The sequence below is a fragment of the Lemur catta genome, chromosome 7 (assembly GCF_020740605.2).
Source record: "Lemur catta isolate mLemCat1 chromosome 7, mLemCat1.pri, whole genome shotgun sequence".
Taxonomy (NCBI): domain Eukaryota; kingdom Metazoa; phylum Chordata; class Mammalia; order Primates; family Lemuridae; genus Lemur; species Lemur catta.
In genome coordinates, this window is record NC_059134.1 from 102,106,915 (window position 1) to 102,134,733 (window position 27,819).

At 51.8% G+C, this 27,819-nt stretch overlaps 1 protein-coding gene and 1 pseudogene across 2 annotated transcripts; one reads left to right on the plus strand and one right to left on the minus strand.

Annotated features, from left to right (window-relative positions):
- Positions 1-15,625: 15,625 nt before the first annotated feature.
- PLAAT4 (phospholipase A and acyltransferase 4) lies at positions 15,626-27,622 on the minus strand. Of its 2 annotated transcripts, none has more exons than XM_045558203.1 (5): positions 27,518-27,622; positions 23,617-23,734; positions 20,023-20,131; positions 17,363-17,622; positions 15,626-15,925 (listed from the first exon to the last, which is right to left on the minus strand). In XM_045558203.1, the coding sequence occupies exons 2-5, from the start codon at positions 23,623-23,625 to the stop codon at positions 15,818-15,820; spliced, it is 486 nt and encodes a 161-aa protein (XP_045414159.1). In that variant the 5' UTR covers positions 23,626-23,734; positions 27,518-27,622; the 3' UTR covers positions 15,626-15,817. The 2 variants fall into 2 exon arrangements, with proteins under 2 accessions (XP_045414159.1, XP_045414161.1); XM_045558205.1 differs by having other exon boundaries at positions 27,528-27,591.
- On the plus strand, positions 23,874-24,854 carry LOC123642166 (annotated as a pseudogene).
- Positions 27,623-27,819: the final 197 nt, after the last annotated feature.

The window sequence follows — 27,819 nt, forward strand, 5'->3', positions numbered from 1 at the left end:
AGGCTGTGTTCTTTGCACTGCAGGAAACAGAGTCCAACTCCAGTTAAGTAAAGGGCGTTTCTGGTTGTCAGGATGCACATGGGCAGCAAGGGAGACAGACAGACCTGATACACAAGGACAGCCAGCCAGGACTTTTGGTCTGGAACTAGATTCAGTATGGCTGCTAAGATTCAGCAGCTGGAGTCTGTAGATGTTCAATGGAGTTAAAAAAAAAAAAAAAAAAAGAGTCTTCTGCCGTAAGGAAACTCAGTATATGCTCTTGACAGCCTTGCTAAAACTTCCCTTATTTTCCTCTGCTACACGTCTTTCCTCTGCCTTGTCCCTTCTACCCCGTCAGTGCTCCTGCTTCCTCACCACTTCTGCTTGCCATGACCCTCATGTCTCTGATCCCACATCCCCACGTTTTCTTCTCTCGGCAGCTCAGCTTCATCTTTCCCCGCTGCCAGCCTGCTGCTCTGAGCTCCCAGAGCAAGCTCCCAGGGGAGAATCTGATTGGCTCAGCTCACCACAGAGCTCAGCATTCTCATTGGCTATCTTGTGTCAGGTGACCTCCACTGGGCCAATCACCTCTGCCTGATGGTGGAGTCACATGGTACAAATGTTGCCTCAGACTTTAGAGGGTAGGAGTGTGGCTGGCCCCATAATTGAAATCCCTGCTGCTGAGCCCTCAGGAGAGCGGCTGGGAGAAGGTGCCACCTTCTGTGGCTGGTCATTTGAGGTCTTACAGCTACTCACTGGGTATGGTAAATGTTCAGTGTGACTGTTTCTCTGAAGGGAGCTTTTGTGGGTTTCTCAGAAATGTTCTCTTGGGGCCAACTGTTCTTCCTTCCACAGAACCATGCTTCCCTTCTACCTGGTTGCCACTGTTTCCTTCATCAGTCCTGGTTGTCTGGGGACAATCCTGTCTGTTGAGGTCCTGAACAGGATTTACAAATGGCCCCATTCTAGCTCTGTCCAGATCTGGTACAGGATGAATACCTGCCCATCTATGTCCCAGTGTCCATAGAAGAATCATTTTCTTGCTTTGCAGTTTTTTTTTTGTCCCAGCTCTGTTGATGTAACATCTAAGGCCAGTTCTCAAACTTCCCAAACCTAAGGGACACAGGCCAAGTTCAAACTGTGGGTCTTTCAAAGCTCTCTCTCTCTATCACATGGTATAAGGTAAAGGCGACACATACAGTATAAATCTCCAAACTAATTATAGAGAAAAAAAGGAATGAGAAAAAACAAGCCGAAGAACGTAAAACAAAACAGTTGGTCCAATTCAACCAACCAACCAACCAACCATAGAGGAAGAAAAATTACAAAAAAAAAGTGGCATGTAGGCCGGGCGCGGTGGCTCACGCCTGTAATCCTAGCACTCTGGGAGGCTGAGGTGGGTGGATCGCTTGAGGTCAGGAGTTCGAGACCAGCCTGAGCAAGAGTGAGACCCCGTCTCTACTAAAAAATAGAAAGAAATTATCTGGCCAACTAAAAATATATATAGAAAAAATTAGCCGGGCATGGTGGCGCATGCCTGTAGTCCCAGCTACTCGGGAGGCTGAGGCAGTAGGATTGCTTAACCCCAGCTACTCGGGAGGCTGAGGCAGTAGGATCGCTTAACCCCAGGAGTTTGAGGTTGCTGTGAGCTAGGCTGATGCCATGGAACTCACTCTAGCCCGGGCAACAGAGCGAGACTCTGTCTCAAAAAAAAAAAAAAAAAAAAAGTGGCATGTGTAGAAATAACAAAATAAAATGAAAGAACTAATTCCAAATATGTAGATAATCATAAGCATAAATGGACTAAACTTGCAAAATAAAAGGCAAACATTACGCAGGGAATACAGTTTACAGCAGGCACACTTAAAATATAAGGATACAAAGATTGAAATGAAAAGGATGGACATTTTACATGACAACTGGTCTGATATCTTAAAAAAGTTAATGTTATCAAGGAGGAAAATCGGGGGTGTGTGAAAGCTGTCTTAGGTTTTGTTAGAGACAAAACAACTAAATGTGAAAAGCAACTATAAAAGCAATTTGGGATAATTGGAAAATTTTGAATATGGACTGGGTATTCAAGAATATTAAGCAATTATGTGTGATAACGGCATTGGGCTTATGTAAAAACATACTCTAATTTAAAAAAATAGATGCAGATAAAGCAAATATGGCAAAATAATAAGTTTTTAATTGAGGCAGTGGCTATATGGTAGATAGGTAGTCATTGTACAGTATTAGATTTTCTAGTACTTTACGTATGTTAAAAAATTTATGTAGCAAACATCTTTAGCAATATCTGAAGTTTGAACTTGAAAGTTTAAATAAAAGAACGCTTTTGAATCTACTTTAATAAATCATATAATATTTAGAAATTAGAAGGATAAAAAAGATATGCTAGACAAATGTGAACTCAGAATTGCTGTACTAACTAAAAGTTGGTATAACCATATTGATGTCAGAAAATACAGGCTTTAAAGCAAAAGTTATTGCTAGACAGAAAGAGAATAAAAAGGATCTGATAAAACTTTCAACTCACTAGAAATATATAATAATTCTAAACTCGCTTTCATCTAATAATAGTCTCAAAATAGATCATGAAAGTTTTGGCCAATTGCAAGGAGAAATTAATAAATTTACCATCCGTCTTAGTTTTTTTCCTGTTGCTTATAAAAGAATATCTGAACATGGGTAATTTATAAGAAATGAAATTTATTTCTTACAGTTCTGAGGCTGGGAAATCCAAGGTCAAGGGGGTACCTCTGGTGAGAGCCTTCTTGTTGGTGGAGACTCTCAGAAGAGTCCTGAGTCAGCACAGAGCATCACGTGGTGAGGAGACTGCGTATGCTAGCTCAGGCCTTCCTTTCTCTTCTTCTTCTCCTTTTTTTGAGACTGAGTCTCGTGCTGTTGCCCAGGCTAGAGCTTGAGCTTTCACATAAGCCAGTCTGTCCAGAGTGTCAGAAAATCAGGCCCAGGACCACACGGGAGGAGGAGCAGGAGAATTTTGCCTGTGTCCCTACTGTCCACGCTGAGCGTGACAGAGGGCCCAAGCCTCCTGGCTGTGCAGAGGATGGGGCAGGGCAGGCCACAGGCACAGCCGGCTGGAGAGCACCAGGACCACCCAGAGTGCTTATGTTCTTGGCCATATGCGCCGTGTGTGTGTGTGTGTGTGTGTGTGTGTGTGTGTGTGTGTGTGTCATTGCACAAAGGCTATAAGAGGAAAGATAAGCCTCCAGGCTCCCCACCGCCTGCTGCGGCCATCCAGTCCCCGCAGAGGCAGTGTGACCAGTTCTTGGTAGACTCCGGGCATATCTTGGACTACATACACTTTTTAATGAGTTTTGTTAAATCCTACATCTATATAGAAGAATATTTGTAATGTAAGTGTAAGATATAAGAAATAATAATAAAAAACCCATGTACCAACAAGCTGTTGAAGAAATAGAAAATAACCAATATCTCAGATAAGCCGTGCGTGTCACACAAAATCTTATACACTCATGCTCATAGCAGCTGTGGTGGTTAATTTTACGTGTCAGCTTGACTGGGCCGAGGGGCACCCAGATTAAACATTGTTTCTGGGTGTGTCCATGAGGGTGTTTCTGGATGAGATCAGCGTGTGCATCAGGGGACTGAGCAGACGCCTCCCTCATGTGGGCGGGCAGAGGAAGGAGGAATTTGCCCCTTTTTTCCTGCCTCTCGGCTTGACCTGGGACATCTCATCCCATGTTCTCCTGCGCACAGACTGGGACCTACAGCATCCGCTCGCCTGGTTCTCTCAGCTCTCTGGGCTCAGACTGAGTGTCACTACTGGCTTTCCTAGGTCTCTAGGGTCTCTGGCTTGCAGACAGCAGGCGGTGGGACCCTCCTGCCTCGGCCTCCCAAAGTGCTAGGATTATAGGCATGAGCCACCATTCCCAGCCCCATGCCATATTTTTGCCATTATAAAAAGCACATTATACTTGAAAAAGTTTGGAATTACTGATCAAAGTTAATTATCTTTGCATTTCAGAATAGTCTGGAACGATTTAATATCTTTGATAATAATCTCTCAGAGATTGTGCCCAACATCAACAGCTGTCTTTGGCATTGCAAATATGGTTTTGGGCAATTCTCATGTGCAATTCAAGAACACTTATAAGCAATATACTATACGTCTTAGTCCATTAAGGCTGCTATAACAAAATACCTTTGGGTAATTTATATGTAAGAGAAATTTATGTCTCACATTTCTGGAGGCTAGGAAGTCCAAGATCAAGGTGCCCACAGATCCCATGTCTGGTGAAAGGCCTGTTCCTCCTAGATCAGCAGTCCCCAAACTTTTTGGCACCAGGGACCGGTTTCATGGAAGACAATTTTTCCATGGTTGGGGGGTTGGGGGGAGGAGGTTTGGGGGAAAGGCGGAGCTCAGGCAGTGATGCCAGTGACAGGCAGCAGCTGTAAATACAGAAGAACCTTCAATTGCTCACTGGTCGGGTTCCTAAATGGCCACAGTCAGCAGCTCAGGGTTGGGGACTGCTGTCCTAGGTGGTACCTTCTTACTGTGTAGTCAAATGGCAGAAGTGGCAGAAGGGAGCTCCCTTGAGCCTCTCATATAAGGGTCCAAAATACACTATCTTGATCACAATCAGAATTTACAGTAAGCCTTAATATTTGGTAGTGCAAGTCTCCCTGCCTGGTGTTCTTCTTTGCTAATGAAATAGCTAATACTGGCCGGGCGCGGTGGCTCATGCCTGTAATCCTAGCACTCTGGGAGGCCGAGGCGGGAGAATTGCTCGAGGTCAGGAGTTCGAGACCAGCCTGAGCAAGAGTGACACTCAGTCTCTACTAAAAATAGAAAAAATTATCCAGGTGTGGTGGCATGCACCTGTAGTCCCAGCTACTTGGGAGGCTGAGGCAACAGGGTTGCTTAAGCCCAGGAGTTAGAGGTTGCTGTGAGCCAGGCTGATGCCACAGCACTCTGCCCAGGGCAACAGAGCGAGACTTTGTCTCAAAAAAAAGAATTCTAGGTTGGCCATTATTCTGTTTTAGAAGACTGAGGATGAGTCCCCAGTTCCTTCTGACTTGTAAGGTTTCAGTTGAGAAGTCCACAGTTAGTCTGATAGGTTTTCCTTTGTAGGTTACCTGCTGTTTTCGCCTTACTGCTTGAAGGAGTATCTCTTTCATGTTTACTTTGGCCAGCCTAATAACTATGTGATGTGGTGATTGTCTTTTCACATTGACTCTCCCGGGAGTCCTGTGTGCTTCTTGTACCTGATTATCTAGATTTCTGGTTAGGCCAGATAAGTTTTCCTCCCTTATTCCTAGAAATAGATTTTCCAGCCCTTGTGTATTTTCTTCTTCACACTCAGGGATCTCTGCGATTCTTATGTTTGGTCTTTTTACATAATCCCACATTTCTTGTTTATGTCTCTTGCTTCTGTGTTTTTTTTCCATCTGATTTGTTTAGCACATAGGCGTTATCTTCAAGCTCTGAGATTCTTTCCTCTGTGTGATCCGGCCTATTCTTAAGGCTTTCCACAAATATTTTGTATTTCCTTGATGCCTCTTTCATTTCCAGTATTTCTGTTTGGTTCTCTTGTAATACTTCAATTTCTTTAGAGAATTTTTCATTCATTTCCTGCATTGTTCTTGTGGCTTCTTTGTGTTGTGTTTCTATTTTCTCTTGAATTCCATTGAGCTTTCTTACAACCGATATTTGAAATTCTTCATCTTTCATTTTAACCATTTCGTTTGAGTTGGTATCCATTGCTGAGGAGCTAATGCTTTCTTTTGGGGGTGACTTTTCGCTTTGATTTTTTTATATTTCCTGAGTTCTTTCACTGATTCTTTCTTATCTGGCTTCTTGGTGGAGAACTTGGGGTGCTAAGGCTGGTTTATGGCCCTGTCTCCAGGTCCCCAAGGGTCGGTCGTTCAGTGACAGTGCCAGGGAGAGGAGCACTGGTCCTGTATTGCCTTAGGGGTGCTGTAGCAAGTTTGATGAAGCTGTTGGGTTACTTCTGACCTGATGTCTTCACCTCTTCCCAATGGAGTCTAGTGAGTTTGGGCCCCCAGCTTAAGCTCCAAGCTGGTGGATTGTACTTGTGGGTATGAATCCACTGCTCCCTAATAGCTTGAGATGGAAGGCAATATGTTTAGCTATGGGGATGTACCCTCTGTCGTTGATTGTAGTTTGCGCAGAGAAGCCAGTTAATGAGGTAATCTGTTGTCCCTGTGGTAGGCTCTGGTCTCCCGGGTGGGGTATATGAATGCCTCGAGCTTTAGGAGGGGGCTTGTAGCTCTCAGGGGTTGCTTGGACCCTGTTCCCCCTGAGGTGGGGGTAGGAGCAAGATAGATGGCAGCTGGAGTGCGGAAGCCTGGGTGTGGGCTTTGGTTGCTTATCCTGCGCTAGAGGAAGCTGCTGAGAAGGATTTCATGGCTGTCTCTCCAAGCCTGAAGGGCTGCTCCTGACGGGGCGGGACCAACGGGTGTGATTGCTGAGATCTCTGGCCTTAGGCCAAAGTAATCCTACCGGCTGGGCGCGGTGCCTGTAATCCTAGCACTCTGGGAGGCTGAGGCAGGTGGATTGTTTGGGCTCAGGAGTCTGAGACCAGCCTGAGCAAGGGCAAGACCCTGTCTCTACTAAAAATAGAAAAAATTAGCCGGGCATAGTGGCGCATGCCTGTAGTCCCAGCTACTCGGGAGGCTGAGGCAGGAGGATCGCTTGAGCCCAGGAGTTTGAGGTTGCTGTGAGCTAGGCTGACACCACGGCACTCTAGCCCGGGCAACAGAGTGAGACTCTGTCTCAAAAAGAAGAAGAAAAAAAGAAGGATATAGAGAGCTGGCTGTGTATCTCTTATAACCCAGAAGCATCTTTCTCACGGACCTGAAGCCATTCCTTTGAAATGCCATCATCAGGAAGGAAGTGCCTCTGTCTCCAGTCTCTGAGAGGGCAGAGTCCTAACTCTGACAGCTGCCAGCTAGCAGACACAGCTGGCCTCATCACATGGACACTGACCAACCCTCTGTCATTTTTCACCTCCCTGACTCTACCGAGCCTCACTCACCCCCTCCGTACTCTCATCTCCCTTTAAAACACTCAGTCACTTCTGCACAAATCAGAATGGAGCTCAGCTGTCCCCCACTGTCAGTAGTGACAATCAAATCTGTTTTCACCATTAATGTCATGCTTTGTTTATTTTTCACACTTGGAAACATTTCTGAATGTCTCTGAATACAATAGTGTGTTTTTTCCTTCTTTTCCCCTGCCACTCACATGGTTCAAGTTCACTGATACTCCACAGAAATCTGCTCTTTCGTCCCTGTTTTAAATATTTGCTTCCCTGCCTGGGAAGGGCTTAGGCACACCTGTTGGGAAGTCAGGCAGATCTGAGCCTTGTCACTTGCCAGCCATGTGGCTTTGTGTGAGTTCTTCACACTGTCCATCCTCAGTCTTCTCTGGACAGTGGGAATGACAATGCCTACCTCCTCGGGTTGTCAGGCGGAGGAAGCACAGCTCTGACACGGAGGAGGCAGCCGTCCTTCCGCCTCCGGTCCCTCCTCTGCTGGTCTCCCAGACAGAGTGGCGCAGGCAGGGGTGGGCCCACAGGATCACAGTGGGTTGTCTCGGGGGGCTCACACCAGCTCTGCCGAGTACACCCACCCTCAGGGGTCAGCCTCACATCTCTACCGCTTTTTCAGAGTATCCGCTTCCTTTTGCAGAACCCCTATCCTATCAGAGCACAAGCCAGGCAATCTCACTTCAGGAAGGCACACCTGCGGTGCTCCTCAGCATGCCGCATTCGGGCAGCAGGTACTCACGAGCGCCTGCTGTGTCTGGCAGTGGGCTGAGCACCTGGGACACCAAGAACAATCCAGATGAGGTCCAAGCCCTTGAGCTGTGGGCGGTGAGAGTTCCCGGGGGCCATCTCCCCAACTTTACATCTGGTTCAAGGCTCCCAGTGGGCCAGCCCTGAGCTAGCACATCCAGGCACTGCCCCTCTGTGCTTTCCACAGCCACCCCCTGGGGGTTTGTTTTGCTTTAAATATCCACAGGGTGTATCTAGTTTCCCTCCATTGAGTTGCTATATTTCACACCTATGGCTCTGTTCTTTCATTCAGTCTTTTCCTAACAGGTACCTCCTCTCCTCTTTCCTGGGTGGCCTGATCTGGGATCCCCCTCCCTCCGTTAAGGAGGATGGAGAGGACAGGGCCACATGGGTCTGTCCTGAGCCGCAGGTTCCTGGTGTACGTCTCTGTGCTCCAACCCCTGATGTTGAGTGTGACCCTCCTTGTCTTCTGCTGCAGGTCACTGATGCGGTCACAACAGCAGGTGTGACACTAGGTGTCCTAGGAGTCCTGGCTGTCACAGGCATCGTGGGGACCCTGTTGTCCACAAGCAAGCAGGAAGAAGAATAAATCCAAGGAACTGGCCTGACAGCAGTTAGTGAGGGTGGGTCTTGCTTAGCCAGCAGGAGTGGGGCTTGGCTTATTGATTTTGCTCTGTTCTGTGAGCAGGAATGCTATTTCAGCGGAACCAAATAACAGCATAGAAGATTTTGTTTGGGAGAAATGTAGCTTAGAGTGACTTCTATGAAAGACACGATAGGGATCTGCTATCTGCTTTGTGTCTCCCCTCCACCCCAAACTCGTACGTTGAAGCCCTAACCCACCTGTGTGATGGTATTTGTAGGTGGGGCCACTGGGAGGTAACTAGGTTCAGATGAGGTTGTGAGATTAGGGCCCCTATGATGGGATTAGCGTCCCTATAGGAAGAAGAAGAGAGACCAGAGCTCTCTCTCCCTCCACCACGTGAGGACTTAGTGAGAAGGGGCCGGCTGTCAGCCAGGAAGAGTGTCCTCACCAGACAGTAAATCTGCCCCCACTTTGATCTTGGACTTCCCGGCTTCTAGAATTGCCAGAATTAAAGGCCTGTTGTTTGGGCCATCCAGGCTACGGGTTGTTGTGGAGCTGACTCACACAGGCTCCTCCCAGGGACGCGGACCTGCGTCCTGGCCGCTGACTGCGCCTCTCGGTTTTCTCCTGGAGGGCTGTGTTCCTTCACGGAGTGAGGACGTGGGAGGGGCCGAGGGGCGTCCATCAGACCTCACTGATGGACAAGGACGGGAGCCATCCGCTCGCTAGCACCTTGCGGCTGAAATCGTGTGGAGAGTCTCGGCCGTGAACGTGACAGTCACCAGGGCTCCCAGTTCCTTCTGCCACTCCCTGTTCCTCTTGATTGGAATTACAATGAGTATCATTCTTTGCCTCTGCTCTCCACGTCTCCTCTGCCATGTGGCTTCCACCCGCCAGCGCCCCGGCTTTCTCACTGTAAGGCTGGTGGCGGGCACCCTCCGCTCCCTAATGGAAAAAGAAGAAGCCCACGACCTGCCAAGGACAGTGCCTGCAAGGCCCAGCTAAGTTAAAGGCCGACCACACCCGGATGGTTACCCCGATAAGAGTCTCGGTTCCTGGAGTCCACACATACCACCGGCCCCTCCTATTTCTCAATACCCGCCCTAACACTGCAAGGGACAATTCCTTATTCTCCCCACCATAAATCTTCCTGCCAAAGAAACCCCTCCCCCATCCCTAAAAACATACATAAACCCACTCAGACTTCTGGGCGAGGCGACTTCCCGGGTCTCTCTCTTGGGGCCCGTGAACCTCGCCCGGGAGCGCCCCAACAAAGCCTCGTTACTTACCCCTTTCAACTCTGCTGGTCTTTCTTTCTCTGGCGCCGGCCTTTCCAAAAACCTTACACTCACCACTTCTGCTTGCTGGGACCCTGGCTCTCTGATGTCACACCTCCGCCTGCTCATCTCTTCCTGCCACCATCAAGCAGATCCCGGCCTGGAGCTGCGCTCCGGGCTGTAGTGCCCAGGAGAGAATCTGATTGGCTGAGCTCACACAGAGCTCTGTCTATCGATTGGCTGCCCTTGGGTCACATGACCCCACTAGGCCAATCAGCTCTGACCCCCTTGTCTGTGCTGAGGGCCCGTGGTATGAAGAGAAGGAAGGCCAGCACCTGGGAGGGGCCCACTGTGGTTACAGCACCATTTCTGTGACCCAGAGCCTGTCACCCACTGTGGCAAGTTGAGCTATGGAGGGGTCATACCCAGCTCCTGAGTTTCTGTTTGGTAAATAAACATAACCGCTGACAGGTTAGAATGAGTTCACGTTAGCTGTTCCTCCAAACCTACCCACAGATTATAAGGAAAGCAAATCTCAGAGCAAATCCCATCCCACACCCGGATATTTGTTAGGCACGTGTTCACCGCGCGGGCACAGAGCCACTCATCCACCCTGTTCTGAAAGCTGAACGAAGGCGCAATCCTCCATCAAACCTTGCGTCAGAGGCTCACTGAAGTGAGGATTTCACTGTTCGAATGTCAGCATCAGGCAAGTAGAAACCCATGCCAGAGGCTGGCCCGGCCAGGGACCCTCAGGCTGCACCAGCAAAGACACAGGCTCCAGGCCTCTCTCTCATTCTGACCGTGCAGGGGTGGGGAGGGTCTCCACATTTTAGCCAATTCACCCATCAAGAGTAGCATGAGTTTCACCTGTGAGAGATCATTTCCAGCCTCCGATTATGCTGAATATCAAGTCCTTAATTTTTCCAAAGAAAAAACCATTTCCAACATTCAGTATGCTAATTAGGAAGATATCCGGTGAGTGGAAACAAAGATTGCTTATAGTAGCCACTTCTTGCAGATACAATGCCAGATGGCTGCCGGTGAGGCATGTTTTTCTGATCGGAAAGCTGCCGTGGCTGGGGAGCTTGGGGGCGGGGAACTCAGCCTCTATCCCTTTTGCTTTTGGGGCAGCAGGGGTAAAAGGATGGTTTTACTAACCGGCTAACAAGAAAAAATAAATTTCTAACTGGCAGCCACTTAGAGCGGCATGAACTCTGTTCGTAAGGTTGGTAACATGAATATCTGTCCTACGGAGATGTTTGCCTAGCAAGGAAAAGAAGCCGTGCTAACAAAAGAAAGCGGGAATCCTCCTTAACATCGGCCAGAGCGGTCAGTTCCCATTCCAAAGGGGAGACGGGTCTTCAGGGGAGGAGGGAGGAAAGGGGAAACAGTCTGACCCACTGTCATTTTAGATTCATTACCTAGAGAAAAAAAGTTGTTTTGAGTTTGTTTAAACAGCCTTGATGAGTTCCTGGGCGGACAGCGGAGGCAAGAGCTTCCCACACCTCTTCAAGGAGAAGTGGCACCAGCTGTCTCCCGCTAGCAAGAAGAAAGAAGAAACTCCTGTTATCAACCTGCTGTGTGAGAGAAGGAGAATGACGAACTCAGAAGTTTCTCAGCTGTCCTCTACGAATGGGGCTACAGTCATAAATCTCCCCTCCCTCTCCTCAGGCTGCCCTGAGGAAGAGTTAGAGTCTTCGGCCTCAGGGCCAGTGCCTCTCATTATTTCCTGGGGCTGTGTCCTCTTGCTCTTCAGAGAAAGAGTGAAATAAACTTGATGTTTCTTTCTATCCTAAACTCTGTCTGAGAATTCCTTGTTGCCCACGTACAGACTTCACACCCTACCAAGGGGACTGTGTGTGGGGACTGAGCATGATCTCTTCTGGAACAGTCCCAGGGAAAGAGACCTGCTGGAACTGCCCAGGGAGCAGAGCAAATTGGGAGGGTGCACAGCTTGCTGGTGCCAACGCCAGCCCTGAGGGATCGGTCAAGAAGAAAGGGTGAGGGGCTCCCCACAACCCTGGCCTCTTGCCTCCACTGTGGACGGGCCCCTCCTTGAGGGTGGGCACGATGCCCCTGCCTCCTTTGCCTTCCCAAAGCTCCCATATCCTCCCCGTCACCCACCGCTGCTGGGGACGATGCAGGGGATCCCATGGGAACTGGGGGTGGGCTTTGTCTTCAGGTCCCCCCCACCTGGCAGTTCAGCCTCCCTCTTTCCTGACTGCCTGCTGCCTCCCTCATTCCTTGACCCTGACCACCTACTTCAGCCACCACCCCCACCCAGCACCACAATTCCCGTCCTACACTCACCCCTACACACAAACGCACACCGAGACTTAACCCTCTGAGTCCCATTTCTTCCATGTCCTACCAGGGAGCTGAAGGCCATGATAGGACTAACATTTACTAAAATATCAATGGCTGAAAAGAGATTCCATGCCAGTGTGTGTGGGAAGGCACATAAAATGCTAAAAATAGAAGATCAAATTCAATATGGCAAAATTCTGGCACCTGAGTAGGGAGATAGGAGTAAACCAGGGTTAGGGGCTCCTGCTCCCAAAGCCTGCAGGGACTGATGAGAGTAAGCAGTGGTGACCCTGGTGGGTCTCCAGGTGACCTAGCCACAGGGGATGGAACAATGGCCCCTTCTCTGCAGTGGGAGGGACTGCGGAAGGCCTCCAGGTGCCCTCAGCACTACTGTCACCTTGGCAAGTGGCTGTCCTGTTCACTTGCACCCTCCCTCCCCCCACTGCTCCAGCAGCACAGATCTCTGGCCTCCATCTGTGCCTGGCCATGCCTGCTTCTTCACAGCTCCTCACCCTCTGCCATGGCTTCAATCCTGCACCCTGTGATGGCTCTCCAAGGCTGAGGCCTGACAAAACCTGCAGGGGCATCACAGAAGCTGTCTTGGGACTTTAAGCATGGCAGGGGGTGGCTGGTGCCCACACAAGGCTCATCAGAGAACACCCCAGTGGCCTGGCCAACAGAACTGACTTTTGGGTTAAATAGACTTGCAGGGTATCCAGAGCCTCTGCTTGGTGGCTGTGTGACCTTGAGTCAGTGGGTTAGACTCTCTGAGCCTAGTTTCCCTTTCTGTCAATACATTATTATTATTTTAGGAACAAGGTCTTGCTGTGTTGCCCACGCTGGAGTGCAGTGGCACAATCATAGCTTGCTGTAGCCTCGAACTCCTGGGTTCAAGTGATCTTCCAGCCCTAGCCTCTAGAGTACCTGGGAGTACAGCTCTGAGCCACCACCCTTGGCTAATTTTACTTTTTTTTTTTTTTTTTTGTAGAGACAGGGTCTCCCTGGTTTCTGCCCAGGGACCATCTGCCCAGGATCATCTTGAACTCCTCGTCTCAATGATCCTCCTGCCTCTGCCTCCCAAAGTGCTGGGAATACAGGTGTGAGCCACTGTGCCTGGCCTCAACACATTATTAAAACGGCCCAACTTCCAGGGACTGTGGAGACTATGCAGTTTGAGGATGTGGTTGGTGGTTCTGTCTTCAGAGTACGTGAACACTGAACAGCTGTTGTCCTCAGTTTGGGCGCTTTGGCCAAAAGAGAGACAGCAGGAAAAGCTGCATGTGACATTCTGTTGTGCAGAGCCTGGGTTCCTGTTCCTGGTCCTTGTCCCTCCATGTCACACTTATGATGGCCTCCTGCTCCTCCAGCATCTGAGGGCCAGGGCTGCACAGCAAGGGGCAGGATCGCTCCAAAAGGTTTGAATAGATTTGGGCAGGAACTAAGACCCTCCCAACTAATGTCTCGAATTAACTTTATTTTCTCTTACTTCAAAAGGAGACTTTAAGCCACTGAGAGAGGGAAAGAGGAAGAAAGAGAGAGGCTAATCCAGCTGGCAGCACTGAGCGCTCCCTGTCCTTCTACATCCCAGTCGTCCCAGGTCCCAACCACCTTCAGAGCATCTGGGGACCCTGGTGGAGGCGCACAGGGACGCACCCTGATGTCCACGATGTAGGACGCCAGTACTGGGCCTTCCCCGCGTCCTGCCAGCTGTCCCACAGCTCTTGGGTGGGGAGGGGATGCCGTCTTACAAGAGTGACAGACAATGTCAAAAGGACGTCCCTACCCCACGTGACCCAGGATTCCTGTTTCTGCAGCACCAATCATTCTTCTTAAATTTTTCTTGAGGTGAGAAACAGCCTGTGGCATGCACGCACACCTGCTTCAGCAGCTTGTGATCCTAACACAAAGTTTTGCCAAGACCAAGGACTGTCCAGAAGGGGTACAACCATTTCATGAGCTTATTATGAAAAAATAAAGGATAGTTTTATTACTCACATATTTTTTCTACACTTTAGTGGGATCTAGCGCATGGAAGTCAGTCTGCAGGGGCCTGGAATTGGTTCTGTGTCTTTTTAAACTTCACAGCAACCCACCTTTTGATGGGTGTTAACCCTGACAGTGGTGGCTACAGCCCTTTTTTGTATCAAAGTTTTCTTCACAATTGGAGAAAAGACTGGTGATGTTTTTCTAGATATTACTTAATAACTTTATTAATTAAAGAAACCACTATCTACTGAGTGCTTACAGTAAGGTAGGCATTGTACTAGACTCTAGGGCCCTGATGGTACCAAAAGTGGACTGTCCCTGCAACTGTGTTGAGCAGATACATGATAGGAAAATATTAATAACACATGGGATAGTGTTCAATTGCAACTGTGAAAATCGCCATTAAGTGAAGGTATAGGGACCCCTGAGACTCCCAACGGGGATTTGCCCTGGTCAGGGAGGCCAAGCTCACTCTGGAAGGGCCCAGATGGCCCCACTGTCCCTTGTGCTGGACAGTTGATCCTGGACAGGAAACGAGGCCTAGAGAGGCGAGCCTGAGGTTGCAAGATGTGAGGAAACCTCCTCCTCTTGCTGGGCCTTCTGGTTACTGGGCCTGGACTCTAGGTAGAGCAGCTGGGCCTTCTGATCCCCAGGCAGCCCTGGGCAGGGCAGGCAGGGACGCCTCTGCAACCCCCAAATAGAGCTCCATATTTCAGCCTGGGAATCTGAACAATTAAAACTTATAATTGCTGACTGTACCAGTGATGTTATAATTGCTGATTGTAGGAATTAAAGTTGTTCTTTTTGTTCTTCAGTCTTCTGATAGCTCTGAGCTTCTAGGGAAGTCTTGTTTCTACTGTGCTGGGGAATTAAGGGACCAACCAGCTTTCTCAGGTGTGGCAAGATATAGGGGATGGTGATGTTCCCACTCCTGAAGCCAGAGTGGGGGTGACTGAGCTGACCACCCCGGACAATGGTCAAATGTGGTAGCCATTCAGTAGGGTCATTGGTGGCAGCAGCCAGGATGAGGAAGCACAAAAACATGGGGACTTGGGGACTTCTGGGACCACCCCTGGGCAAGCTGGAGGTAATGGAGAGGTATTCAGGGGTGGCTAACTCTCAGCATGTAACTCAGGGGCAGCTCGAGCCCTGGCAGTTTGGGAGTGGAAAGAGAATATGAGTCCATCTGGTAGTCACGGGTGGGTGAGGACTAGACCTTTGAGTTAAGGGGAAAAAACCTTTCCAAACAGGAAGGTCAATGGGTGATTGGAAAGATGCTGGGAGACGTGCAGGGAGCCGAGGGGAGGTGAGGACCACATGATGTGACCACACCAGGAGGTAATGAAGGGTTTCTTCACCTCCCTGAGAGTGAGATTAGTGATGTGCAATTGTGCCTATGTGACATCTGTGTAAAGTGATGCAGTTCCCTGAGCACCTGCTGTGTACCAGATGTGGTGCTGGGTGTCCTATATGCATCGTTGCGTGTGATGCTCCCGACGTCACCTGATGTGGGTCGTTACCCCATCTTGGAGATGAGGGAACTGAGTCTCCGAGAGTCAAGGGCTTTCTCTAAGGTCACACAGCTAGAAATTGCTGGAACTACCCAACCGGTGTTCAAGCAATGTTACTTTCCTGCTTTCAGGTTCAGAAGTCTACAAAAACATAGTAGAAGTCACTTCTGAAGGGACAGATAGGTGCATTTATTGATTCTTGAGTCTTGTGACAGTGAGACCATCCTTTAGCCCGTGAGAGGAGGACAGTGAGAGAGGAAAGGAACTAGACAGAGTATGACACAGAGAGTGACGTCGCGCTCCTCTCCTGGGGACCTCCACAGCTGCTTCTAACAAGGATTCTGTGGCTGCTTCAGGCTGTCACTGGTTTTGGCGTCTCCTATTCAACATGGTGTACCCAGCCAGAACCAGCGCTCCCAGCGTGACGGCACTGCCTCCTCCCACCAAGTTACGCCTGGCTCTTTCCACCTGCAAAGCAACCAGCTCTTGTTGAGACGTCGCAGCACGCCCAGGCTGGCTCTTTCTGTCTCCCAGGGCCTGGAACTCCTCCCTCTCTCTCCTCTGTCCCCTGCCCTCCCCTGCGGCCTCTCTTCTCCTCTTCCCTCCCAGGGGCCAGCCCTGAGTCCTCTCCCAGGGGGGGCTGCTGGCTGTGTCCCCAGGGACTCCGTTTTCTGGGATGTGACTACTTCTTAGTGATGGGCTTGTCCTGACAAGCGGCTGATGGGATCCTTTTGAGAGAGCTTCCTGGGTGAGTGGGCAGGGAAGAGACCCTGTGCCTGGTTTCCTGGGGTCAGAGCTCCAGGGTCCAGACCGGGTCTGCATGGGGTCTAGATTCTCACTGAGCTACATCCTTGTGCGGGTGGTGGGGGGCTGTGGCAGAAGCTGAGGGGGGACAGAGGGAGGCCCTGGCTGTAGGCAGTGCCCTTGGGGTCTCTGTGTCCTGCTCACAAGTGCAGGTGGGAAACCTCCATCCCTAGCCCCACCTCAGCCTGAGCCCCACCTCTGTTCCTCGTCTCCCCCCGGGGAACCTCACACATCACAGACACGCCAGACTCCCGATTCCCCACTGGCACCCCCATCTGCGCAACCACGTAGGCCAGGGCCCAGGGGTGCTGCGGGGTCGAGTAACAGGCAGAGACTCTAGAAAGGGACGGTGGAGTTTTCTGTTTTTGAGACAGGGTCTCACTCTGTCACCCAGGCTACAGTGCTGTGGTGTCATCATAGCTCACTGCAATCTCCAGCTCCTGGGCTCAAGCGACCCTCTTGTATCAGCTTCCCGAGTAGCTGGGAAGACAGGTGCACACCAAGACACCTGGCTAATTTTTTCTATTTTTTTGTAGAGACAGAGTCTCACTCTTGCTCAGGCTGGTTGTGAACTCCTGGCTTCAAGCTATCTTGCTGGCTTGGCCTCCCAGATTGCTAGGATAACAGGCGCGAGCCACCGCGCCCTGATCTGATCTGGTTCTGTCACTAATTCACTATGTGTTTGGGGGCAGCAAACCTGGAAGACCATGAGGGGACATGGGATGGAAACTGTGCCCAGACCTCATGGACAAAGACCCTGAGCTCTCATGGAGGCCCAGAGGCCCTGAGCTTCCCATGTCTGAGTGCTCTTCAGGAGTGCAGGGGACCTGTCATAGTCCTGGGCTGGCCCAGACTGTCCTGATGACCCCACGGCTGCAGGAGGTGTTTTCAGGGTGGGTCTCGAGGTGAAGGATCCTGGCAGAGCCAGCCAAGCCCTCGGAGGTCCTTAATCCACGCCCTCTCTGTGCATGGGAAAGTGTGCTTCCGGCCGGCGGGGCTGGGACAGGCTGCATTAGATTCTCCCCTCTGGCTGCACAGCCCAGTCAGCCCCTCCCCAAGCAGAGCTCCCCCAGGACAGGGACCATCCAGAGACGGCCTTACCTGCCTGCAACGGGGCTTGCCGTATCTCAAATTGGTGACAAAGTGCTCACAGTTCTTTCTCACAATACTATACTCCATTTCCTTGCCCACCATATCCCTCGCAGATTTGATGATGTCCTGCACAGGCAGTGGTGTGTACGTGTGGTCATAGTGGTTGTTGACCTGGTAGCGACAGTCCGCCACCACGTCCTCCAGGGGCTCCAGTTTCACCACCGCCCTGCTGCTCAGGACTTTGGAGCTGCCAGCCCCGGGGTTCTCACCTGCAAGCAGAGACATTGTCACTGGGGGCCGCACAGGGGGTGGGGGTACGGGCAGAAGGGCTCGAGGCCAGGAGGAGGAGAGGAAGCCACTCTGGAACTGTCGGTGTGGACCTGTCACACGTGTTTGCAGGAGTCACAGATCTGCTCTTGTTTCATAGGTGTGAATGTTTGTTCCAGTCCGTGAGTGTCACGGGTAGCAAAGGCTGCCACTATTCCGCTCTAGGCATGGACGTCACGTATTGGCCAATCCACTATTATCAGTCATTTAGGTATTTGAAAATTTTCTCCTTATAAACAAGGATGGTGAAGCATATTTGTTCCTTGTCCAACTCTGTACCTGAGTGTTTCAAAAAGATCCATTCGCTTTAGCATGCACTGTGTTTCAGTGATTACGCTGTGATCTTTTCATATCTCACCTAATTTAATCTGGTTTTTTTCTGAGACAGAATCTCGCTCTGTTGCCCGGACTAGAGTGCCGTGACATCAGCCTAGCCCAAACTCCTGGGCTCAAGTGATCCTCCTGCCTCAGCCTCCCGAGTAGCTGGGACTACAGGCATGTGCCATCATGCCCGGCTAATTTTTTCTATATATATTTTTAGTTGTCCATATAATTTTTTTCTATTTTTAGTAGAGACAGGGGTGTCGCTCTTGCTCAGGCTGGTCTCGAACTCCTGAGCTCAAATGATGCACCCGCCTCACCTCAGCCTCCCAAGTGCTAGGATTACAGGTGTGAGCCACCACGCCCGGCCTAATCTGCTTTTTAACTTTCAAGGGAAACATGATCTCCACGTAACAGGCAGTATTGGGCCAGAGAGCCATTAGCAGACTTTTCTGTGCTGTGAGAAGTCCTAGTAGTGAAAGTCTAGCGTAACTGCAGGCTCCTTCCGCCCCACTGAGCCAAATCTTAGGAAATCCTTTGCAGAAGATTCCTCTGTCTTATGACCTGGCAGAGTGCTAGGCACATGGACAGGGGCTCGGAAGAGCTAACAACCAGTGATCCAAATTCCATTGCATCACGAGTGCAGGAGTTATTTTTATTTTTACTAAAAGAGACAGTAGGGAGTGAGCACAACTGTTAGGCATGTTTTCTCCCATTTCTAATCTTTAGGGTAATGTTTGCACTTAGCACCCTCTTAAGAAAGTCCTCTTAGGAAAACAGTCCACACCCTGGGAGTTAGGCACAAGAGAGACCACGTGTCCTCACTGTCATGGGCTGTCTGGATTAAGTGGGCTTGGTTTGCTATTTATTGTCAATTCAGACTTTTTTTCCAACTCTGTCAAGGGAGCTGATAGCTTGTAGAAAACTGACAAGATGCAGATGTATTGTTCTGATACTGACGACAATGATTTCTGTCCAGGTGCAAAGCAAATGCTTAGCAAAAAGAGAACATCAAAAGCCACGGTGCTGGCCGGGCGTGGTGGCTCATGCCTATAATCCTAGCACTCTGGGAGACCAAGGTGGGAGGATCGCTCAAGGTCAGGAGTTCAAGACCAGCCAGAGCAAGAGCGAGACCCCCGTCTCTACTAAAAATAGAAAGAAATTATGTGGACAACTAAAAATATATATAGAAAAAATTAGCCGGGCATGGTGGTACATGCCTGTAGTCCCAGCTACTCAGGAGGCTGAGGCAGAAGGATCTCTTGAGCCCAGGAGTTTGAGGTTGCTGTGAGCTAGGCTGACGCCACGGCACTCTAGCCTGGCAACAGAGCAAGACTCTGTCTCAAAAAAAAAAAAAAAGAAAAAGCCACGGTGGCATTGCTCTGGAGGACACAAACCTGTGGGCATCTAATTTGTCAGTCTCATTCCAGCATCCTGTCTTTTCCTTTCATTGACTATCCACACATCTGTTTCCTGCAATCTCCGTTCAACTGGCTTTGTCATCTTGCTGGTTCTCTCATAAATAAGTTAAATAAATCATTGACTTGTGCTCACTGTGCATTTGTGTGACAATTTTTAAAAATGTGTAAACCTGTGGGAACTGCTTCTGTTAAGGAATCTAAAGTACATAATATGAAGACACCTTGTTCGGTGAAACCATGTGACACAAAGGACACAGCGTGAAGAAACATTCTTCTGTATGAGAAACCTTCTTTAGGACCATAGACCTTCGGAAACATGGGTTTCAAGTCCTATCAGACTGCACACCAGGGGACCTGGCTGTGAGCTGGACAGACGCCAGTGCCGCAGCAGCTTCCTAGTGGGGAGCAGTGGCCTCTTCCCTGCTCTGCCAGGACCTCTGGGACGCAGGGAACCCACACGTACATTTAAATGATCTCCTTTAGCATTCTCCATGGAGAATGCGTCTCCCAACTCGTGTGTCCCTTGCTCAACTCTCTTTCAGTGGTTCTCAGTGTCTTCTTAACAAATATTTTGAACATTACATTTTCAATAGTTCTTACTTGGAGGAGCCAGGTGGACCACGTAACCGTCACCCACATAGATGGCCCAGTGCTGATAGCCAATGCGAAAAATCTCGATCAGGTCTCCAGGCTTGGGCTCTTGGCATGACTGCAACAGAAAAACCGGTGTAGCCAGCCTTCTCGGCACCAACAGAGCCCTTGGCTGGGGGGCTGCAGCCTGGTCTGGGGACCCCTTACTGATGGTCGTCACTTGGGAAGACTCTGGGGAGAGAGAGCTCCTGTCCCCTGTGAGACCCTCAGCCCTGCTGTCACTTTTAGAGGCTTCCCTCAGTGGGGCACAGGGAGCTGGAAGTCTGGACAGTGACCTCGTGGATGGGAGGGAGGAGGTTCGTCTGGGCGAGTGTGTGGTGTGTGGGGTGTGTGGTGTGTGCCTCTGTGTGTGTGTGTGTGTGTGTGTGCGTGTGCATGTGTGCATGTGTGTGTGCATGTGCGTGTGTGCGTGTGTGTGTGTGCGTGTATGTGCGTGTGTGCGCAGGCGGAGGGTGCAGGTGCCCATGCCCAGGCGTGTGGTGCATGTGCTCCGGAGCAGGCTGACACGAGCCCTGCATGTACGAGCACCTTTGTGGAGGTGGGAGCAGCACTGGGAAGGCGAGTCTCGAGCTCGCTGCCCTTTGCGGGCTGCCCTCAGCGCCTCATGTCTCCTTCTGCCGGTGCTCGTCCCCAAGAGGGACTTCCTCCTCACACCCTGTGCCCATCCAGCCTCAGGACACCCATGCCTTGGAGATGATGACCTGCAAGATGCGAATGACAACACCCTGATGGGGCCTGAGCCTTAGGGTGGGGTCTCGTGGAGCCCCTGGCTCCCAGCCCTGAGGGGCAGCTGCACTCACAGAGCAGCCTCTGCCGGGCACTCGTCCTGCGGTGCCTGCACCCTCTCAACAGCCCCGGGTGGGCAGCGCCGCGCCATCACACCCATGGGGAAACTAGGACAAGAGAGGTGGAGGGACTTGCCCGAGAACACTCAGCCGGGGCAGGCCAAGGTGGACTCCTCTGCCCACTCCTCTTCTGCCTCCCGACCGGCCCCGCCTTCCTCCCTCTTCGTCCTCTCCAGGCACTGACCTAAGGGTTGGAGGATTTCCCAGTTTTCTCCCTCTTTGTGCCTGTCCTCTGTGGACGATAAACTCTCCCACCCTCATCCCAGCAGTGACCAGGGCTCAGCCCACCTTTGCCCTCTTCCAACCAATGCAAACTCCAGAAGTTTTTCCTGGTCATTTTCTGGTCCCTCTCCCAGCACTGACTTGGCCGGGCAGCCCTGTCCCTGCCTCCGTGACCCCCACGGCCCCCGACCGGCCCTGCCTCCCATCCCTGCCACTGCACATCCAGCCCACGGAGGCCTCTCATGGGCACCTCTGGCCATGACCTTCCTCTGGACTCAGGGTACAGGACACACCCTGCGGGCAGCTGCAGGCCCTTCCTGACTGGTCTCCCTCACCCTCCTCACCTTCTGTGGGCTCTGCCCCCAAGGCTGACTGAGCCACTGGGACACCCACCCCAGCACTGGCTCTGGCCTCCGCTGTCCTTGCTTCCGGGGGTCTCTCTGTCCCCAGCCCTTCCCCACACTCACTTCTCCTCTCTTCCCAGACACCCCACACCTGAGGGGCTGCCAGGACAGCCCCAGCCTGGCTCAGCTGCCCCTCCCTGGGCTCCAGATCCCCAGGACCTCCCCCTGTCCCTGCAGGATCAGCCTGGCTGCAGTTCCCTGTGCCTGGGCTGTGCGCTCCATGCGGGCAGGATGCTGTGTGCGCTTCCCTCCCTCCCTGCATCTCCAGGGTCCAGCCAAGGGCCTGGCTGGGAACGGGGCAGAGGAAACAGACAAGGAAGAGGGATGGGGTCTCAGCACAGCCAGCAAGCGAAACCACCCTTTACAAATAAAGGGCTGCAAGGTGAGACCTAGGCTAGCCAAAAATAATGCTAGTGATTAGCCACTGTCCCCTTGTTTGCTTCTCCATAATTGCCACTCTGAAGCCACATACCTGGTGGTCATAAAGACTCGCAGCTTTCTCCATAGATGAAGAACCTAAAGGTAGTTTTTTGGGTATCTCCCAGGGCCTGCATTCCAGTGGATTGGCTGACCCACCCAGGCGGGGCGCCCATACCAAAGACCTGCTGGTTCCGCCCCAACCCAGCCAATAGCAAACCTAATAGCCTCATCCTTTGCCGCCAAACTACCCCTAAAACCCCATCTTCCAAATTCTCAGGGAGGTGGATTCCAGGCATTCCTCCCTGCTCAGTGCTATGTGGGATTTAACTCTTTCTCCTGCTGTCTCAGCATTGGCTTCCCCTTGGGCAGGGGGCCATGAGCCTGGCTGGGTGGCAACAGCCGCCTGCCCAACTCCTCCTCTGCTGCAGCCATAGGCAGGCATGTCAGCCGGCGTCCCGCAGGGCCAAGAGATGGTCTCTGCCTGGGGATAACCAGGGGACTTTTAATTCCAATGCCAAATATCTAATAGCAAGGTCAAGGCACTGTCACCAGCAGCTGGTGGCTGATGAAATGTGAGCCTCAGCCCCTGCGTGAATAAGGAAATGGTCTCGGTTAACAGAGCCCTGACTTGCTGTGGCAGGAATGAAGCCCCTCCCAGAGTCAGGGGTGCTGGGGAGTGGGCGCCCCCTCTGGTGTTTGCAGGGTCCTTCCTGGAATTGCTTCATTTCTAGTAAGAGCCTGAGTCAGCTCCTGCCAGTCTGCACGTCTGCGCCGATGGGAGCTGGGCGGGGTGGGTTTCAGCGTTCAGAACGCTGACGTTAGATGCACCTTTTTTTTTTTTTTTTTGAGACAGAGTCTCGCTCTGTTGCCCGGGCTAGAGTGCCGTGGCATCAACCTAGCTCACAGCAACCTCAAACTCCTGGGCTTAAGCGATCCTCCTGCCTCAGCCTCCCGAGTAGCTGGGACTACAGGCATGTGCCACTATGCCCGGCTAATTTTTTTCTCTATATATTTTTAGTTGTCCAGCTAATTTCTTTCTATTTTTAGTAGAGACGGGGTCTCGCTCTTTCTCAGGCTGGTCTGGAACCCCTGACCTCGAGCGATCCTCCCACCTCGGCCTCCCAGAGTGCTAGGATTATAGGTGTGAGCCACTGTGCCCGGCCTAGAATGCACCTTTAAGGCAGGACAAATGCCATGGAGGAAAGAGGAGACAGAGGTATTTGGGGCTGACAAGGACAGAGCCTCAGTCAGCAGCTGGAGCAGACACTGTGGGGATTTGCTCCCTGCCCAAGACCCGAGGACCCCATGTGCCCACACTCCAGCTTCTCCCCCAGCTGCCTCTGATAAACAGGTCTCCCGCTCGGGCGGGCGCAGGCCCTGGAACCCATGAGTCTGCCTCCCACACGGGGGCTCCAGGCTCCCCCCACTGTGCCACACGTGGAGAAGAGGCTGACTGCCCGGAGACCTCTGCGTCCTGGGTCCAGCAGGACAGGTGGATTTTAAAAGACAAATACAGCTTTCCAGGAAAGCTTATCTAAAGGTAAGCTCTGGAGTTCAGTGTGCCCAAGGCCAGGAAGCCAGACTGAGGCCTTGACAGCAGGGGAGCTGCCCACCCTCCGTAGAGTCAGCAGGGAAAGTTCCCAGGGACTTACCGAAGCCATCTGGACGTCAAGGCAGGGTCTGGTGCTCTGCTGCTTGCGGAGGAAGCATCTTTTATATCCAAGTTGAGACTTGCGCTTTCACTTTCCTTCTTACACTGTTCATGTAGCACTTAAATACAATTAAACATAGTTTAATTGAGATTGAGATGACTATAGTCTTTAAAAACTAGGTATTTTCTCTGTTGTCCCTTTCTGCCCGTGGACGCTGCCGAGGAAGCATCGTTGAGGTCTCTCTTCCCACTGTCGTCATGTCTAAGTCAGTCTCCTAAGAACCCGAACAGCTGCGGAAGCTATTCATGGGAGGGTTGAGTTTTGAAAGGACCGATAAGAGTCTGAGCGGCCATTTTGAGCAATGGGGAACGCTCACGGACTGTGTGGTAACGAGAGATGCAAACACCAAGCGCCCCAGGGGCTTTGGGCTTGTCACATATGCCACCGTGGAGGAGGTGGATGCAGCAGTGAATGCACGGCCACACAAGGTGGGTGGAAGAGTCGTGGAACCAAAGAGAGGTGTCTCTAGAGAAGATTCTCAAAGACCAGGTGCCCACTTGACTGTGAAAAAGATCTTTGTTGGTGGCATTAAAGAAGATACTGAAGAACATCACCTAAGAGACTATTTTGAACAGCGTGGGAAAATTGGAGTGATTGAAATCATGACTGACCAAGGCAGTGGCAAGAAGAGGGGCTTTGCTTTTGTAACCTTTGATGACCATGATTCTGTGGATAAGACTGTCGTTCAGAAATAGCATACTGTGAATGGCCACAACTGTGAAGTAAGGAAAGCCCTGTCGAAGCAAGAGATGGCCAGTGCTTCCTCCAGCCAAAGAGATCAAAGTGGTCCTGGAAACTTTGGTGGCGGTTGTGGACGTGGTTTTGGTGGGAATGACAACTTTGGCCGTGGAGGAAACTTCAGTGGTCGAGGTGGCTTTGGCGGCAGCCGTGGTGGTGGCGGATATGGTGGCAGTGGGGATGGGCACAATGGATTTGGTAATGATGGAAGCAGTTTTGGAGGTGGCGGAAGCTACAATGATTTTGGCAGTTACAACAATCAGTCTTCCAATTTAGGACCCATGAAGGGAGGAAATTTTGGAGGCAGAAGCTCTGGACAGGCCGCAGAGAGAAAAGCCAGATGGTGCCAGGGGACAGATGGTCCTGAGCACCATGGCGGGAGGTGCAGCCCACAGGGAAAGGCTCCTGCCCAAGATCCAGACCTCGCCAAGCAGGGCTGACGATGCTGCAGGGATGAGTGATTTTTGGGGCTCTGATGTGAACCTCCACCCTCCCTCTGACCCTCTGGAGAGAGACAGCCACTGAGAGGACCTTCTTGGCTCGTGACAGTGACATTTCGGGAGGGGAGGAATGGAGACTGTCCCTTTGGCTTGGGAAAAAGAGTCAGTGAAATGATCTCTGAATTGGACTGAGCAGTAGGAGGGACCCAGGAGCAAGGCAGCCTCTGCTTATTGTCCCCTAAGAAGACCCAGCGGTGCAGGGTCTCCCAGAGCACCTGGGAGGAGAGTTTCCAGACAATCCATTTGCATCTGAGGGCTCAAGGGAAGGCCCCACGTGCCATTTGGGTTCCAATTACGTCAGATGATAAACAGGACAGCATTAATCATATCGATATTAATCACCTGCACAGCACGTGGTAGGTAACAAAGAAAATTTTCTCAATAATCCTTTTTAAAATGGCCTTGGGGGGAGCCAGCTGCTCAGGGACTTGTCCCCTTTGGAGAGGCGTCTCCTTAGCCCTTTCCTTCTCCTCCCCATCAACTTAGCAGCGGTTGTCACAAGTTGTCACACATCCATTCAGTACACCTGCCTGAGAGCGGCACCCTGACAGACACAAGCTGGGAGGGGACAGGTGCAGACCAGATCAGTGTCACTCACAGCAGAGGGGCAAGAGCTATACAGGAGCAAAAAGCGTGTCCCAGGGCCCTGAGGGGAGAGGGGTTTGCTTCTTCCCGGGGGCTTCAGAGAGGGTGGGGTAGGAGCGGCCTCCCGGGCAAAGAGGGGGCAGGATGAAGGTGTCGGAGTCAGTGAGTCCCGGGGGCTTAGAGTAGAAGCTGCTCCTCTACAGTAGAGTATGCAGTGCTTCTCCATTGTTTTCTAAAGAAAATTCTTTTTATACATAGAACCTTCCAAGGAAAAAGGGTCCCTCAAGCAGCTGAGGTTGTTGCTATTTGATGGGAAATAATTGCAGCTGTTAGACCCTGGAGCCCCTGCATTCCGGGGTCATCGTGTGCAAAGCTGGGACACAGTGTGGCCCTCCAGGGTCAGATGGCGCGGCTGAGGCCGGAAGGTGGGGTGTCGGTGGGCATGGGGGGAGGTCTGCGCCCGACATCCAACTTTGGCAGACTGAGATCACAGGCTGAGTTTCCTGACTGCGGCTCTGTCTGCTGCAGGGCGTTGGCTGTGCTGCTGGGGCTAGTCTCTCCCGAACACCCCCCATCTTCCTGCCCCTGAGCCCCTCCCCCGGCTTCCTGTCCCTTAGTCCCCACCCAGCATGTCCTTCCTAGTGTGGGACACTGGGCAGTCCTGCCTGCTTGGTCCCTTCCTCCCAGCAGGAAAGGTCCCAGGTTCCGCCTCCCTCCTCCCTCCTGCTTTCTTCCCCAGGTCTCCAGGGCCCTCCCCAGGCACCGACCTCATGGCTGGGGGGTTTCTCAGTTTCCCTGCTTCTGCCTGTCCCCAGAGGACAGCAAAGCCCCTCCACCCTCATCCCAGCTGCCCCGTCCCAGTGTAACAGCACAGTCACCCCCTCTTAGAGGTAACTGTTAACTCTCCCCCAGGCCTAACTGTGTGTTTGCCCAAGAATTCCCGGGAACTGGCTGAGCAACTAACTCTGAACCCCAAAGCAGAAGCGTGGCCTGTGGAGGGCAGGGCCCGGCAGTTCCTCGCCATCCGCTGGGGTCCCCCTCTGCCCGCCAGGCCCACAGACAACGCGCTGCCCCAGGGACCCGGGCAGGACGGCTGACCCTCACACAGAGGCCCCTGCGCGTCCTTTCCCACAGCTGCTTCCCGTTCCAAGCCCACAGTCGGCCTCAGGAAGCTGAGGTGGCCTTTGCGACATGAGTCTGCCATGGCCTCAGCTTGTCGGCTCTTAGATAAACCTGCTTTGCCTGACACCCACCCTCCTCTCGAGTGGGCTTTTCCGCGTGGCCAGCGGTTGACCCTGCTTTGGGCAGCAATTGACCAGGGTCAGCCAACCTTTGTCCTCCTTGTGACAGTGTCCATCCAGTCACCAAAACCAACCAACACAGACTCCCAAAGTTTCTCCTGGTCCTTTCCTGGTCCATTTCCTGGCACTGACTTGGTCAGGCAGCCCTGTCTGTACCTCAGTGACCCCCACGGTCCCCTGACTGGCTCCACCCTCCTGTCCCTGCCACTGCACATCTTGCCCAGGACTCCCGGAGGCCTGCCATGGGCACATTTGGCCATGACCTTCCTCTGGACTCAAGGTGCAGGACACAGCTGCAGGCACTTCCCCACCCCACCCCACCCCGCCTCTGCAGCCGTCACATCCGGGTCTCTCTGCCCCAGCACCTCCCCACACCCACTCCTCCTCTCCCCCGACACCCCACGCCTGAGGGGCTGCCCTGATGGCCACCCCTGGCTCAGCTGCCCCTCCCTGGGACCCCCACGTCACTCCCAGAACATCCCCTCCCTCCACACGAGACCCAGGACAGTCCTCCGGACAGAGAAAGGACATAGCCACTCCGCCAGGACCTCATAATCTCCCACAGCAACAGATTTTGGATGAGAACAGAATTTTTATACTACTTTCGAAATGGAAGCTGGCACTCACAGGTCCCCAGACTAGGAAGGCATCCTCAGTCCTTCCCATGGGGGGATCGACCCCCAGTGGGTTTTCCCTGATAAATGAGGACACTCTTACCACCGCGTACATCCTAAACCACAGGCAGCTGCACCGGGCGTCCTGCTCCCCGGCCTGGCCTGCGGGGTGTTCTCTGAAAGTCTGGGAACTTCACTTTCGCTTTCTGTTCCACTGCTCCCAGCCCATCATTTTCTAACAGAACATTGAAGAACAAAGGCAGAAAACACTTGACAAGTTCATCACAGTGTAATCAGTTGGCCCCTCACACCCAGGAACAGGAAGGGCAATAGTGCCCCCTGAGTCACCAGCGACATATCAGACAGTCCTCCCTGACCCTGGGAAGGGCTGCTTTGAAGCCAGCT

Coding starts and splice junctions, on each gene's coding strand:
- PLAAT4 (XM_045558203.1), bottom strand. Junction 17,623..20,022: donor GGTCCACCTGGCTCCTCCAA/GTAAGAACTATT, acceptor CTCTGCTTGCAG/GTGAGAACCCCGGGGCTGGC. Junction 15,926..17,362: donor GCAAGCCCCGTTGCAGGCAG/GTAAGGCCGTCT, acceptor GTTGCTTTGCAG/GTGGAAAGAGCCAGGCGTAA.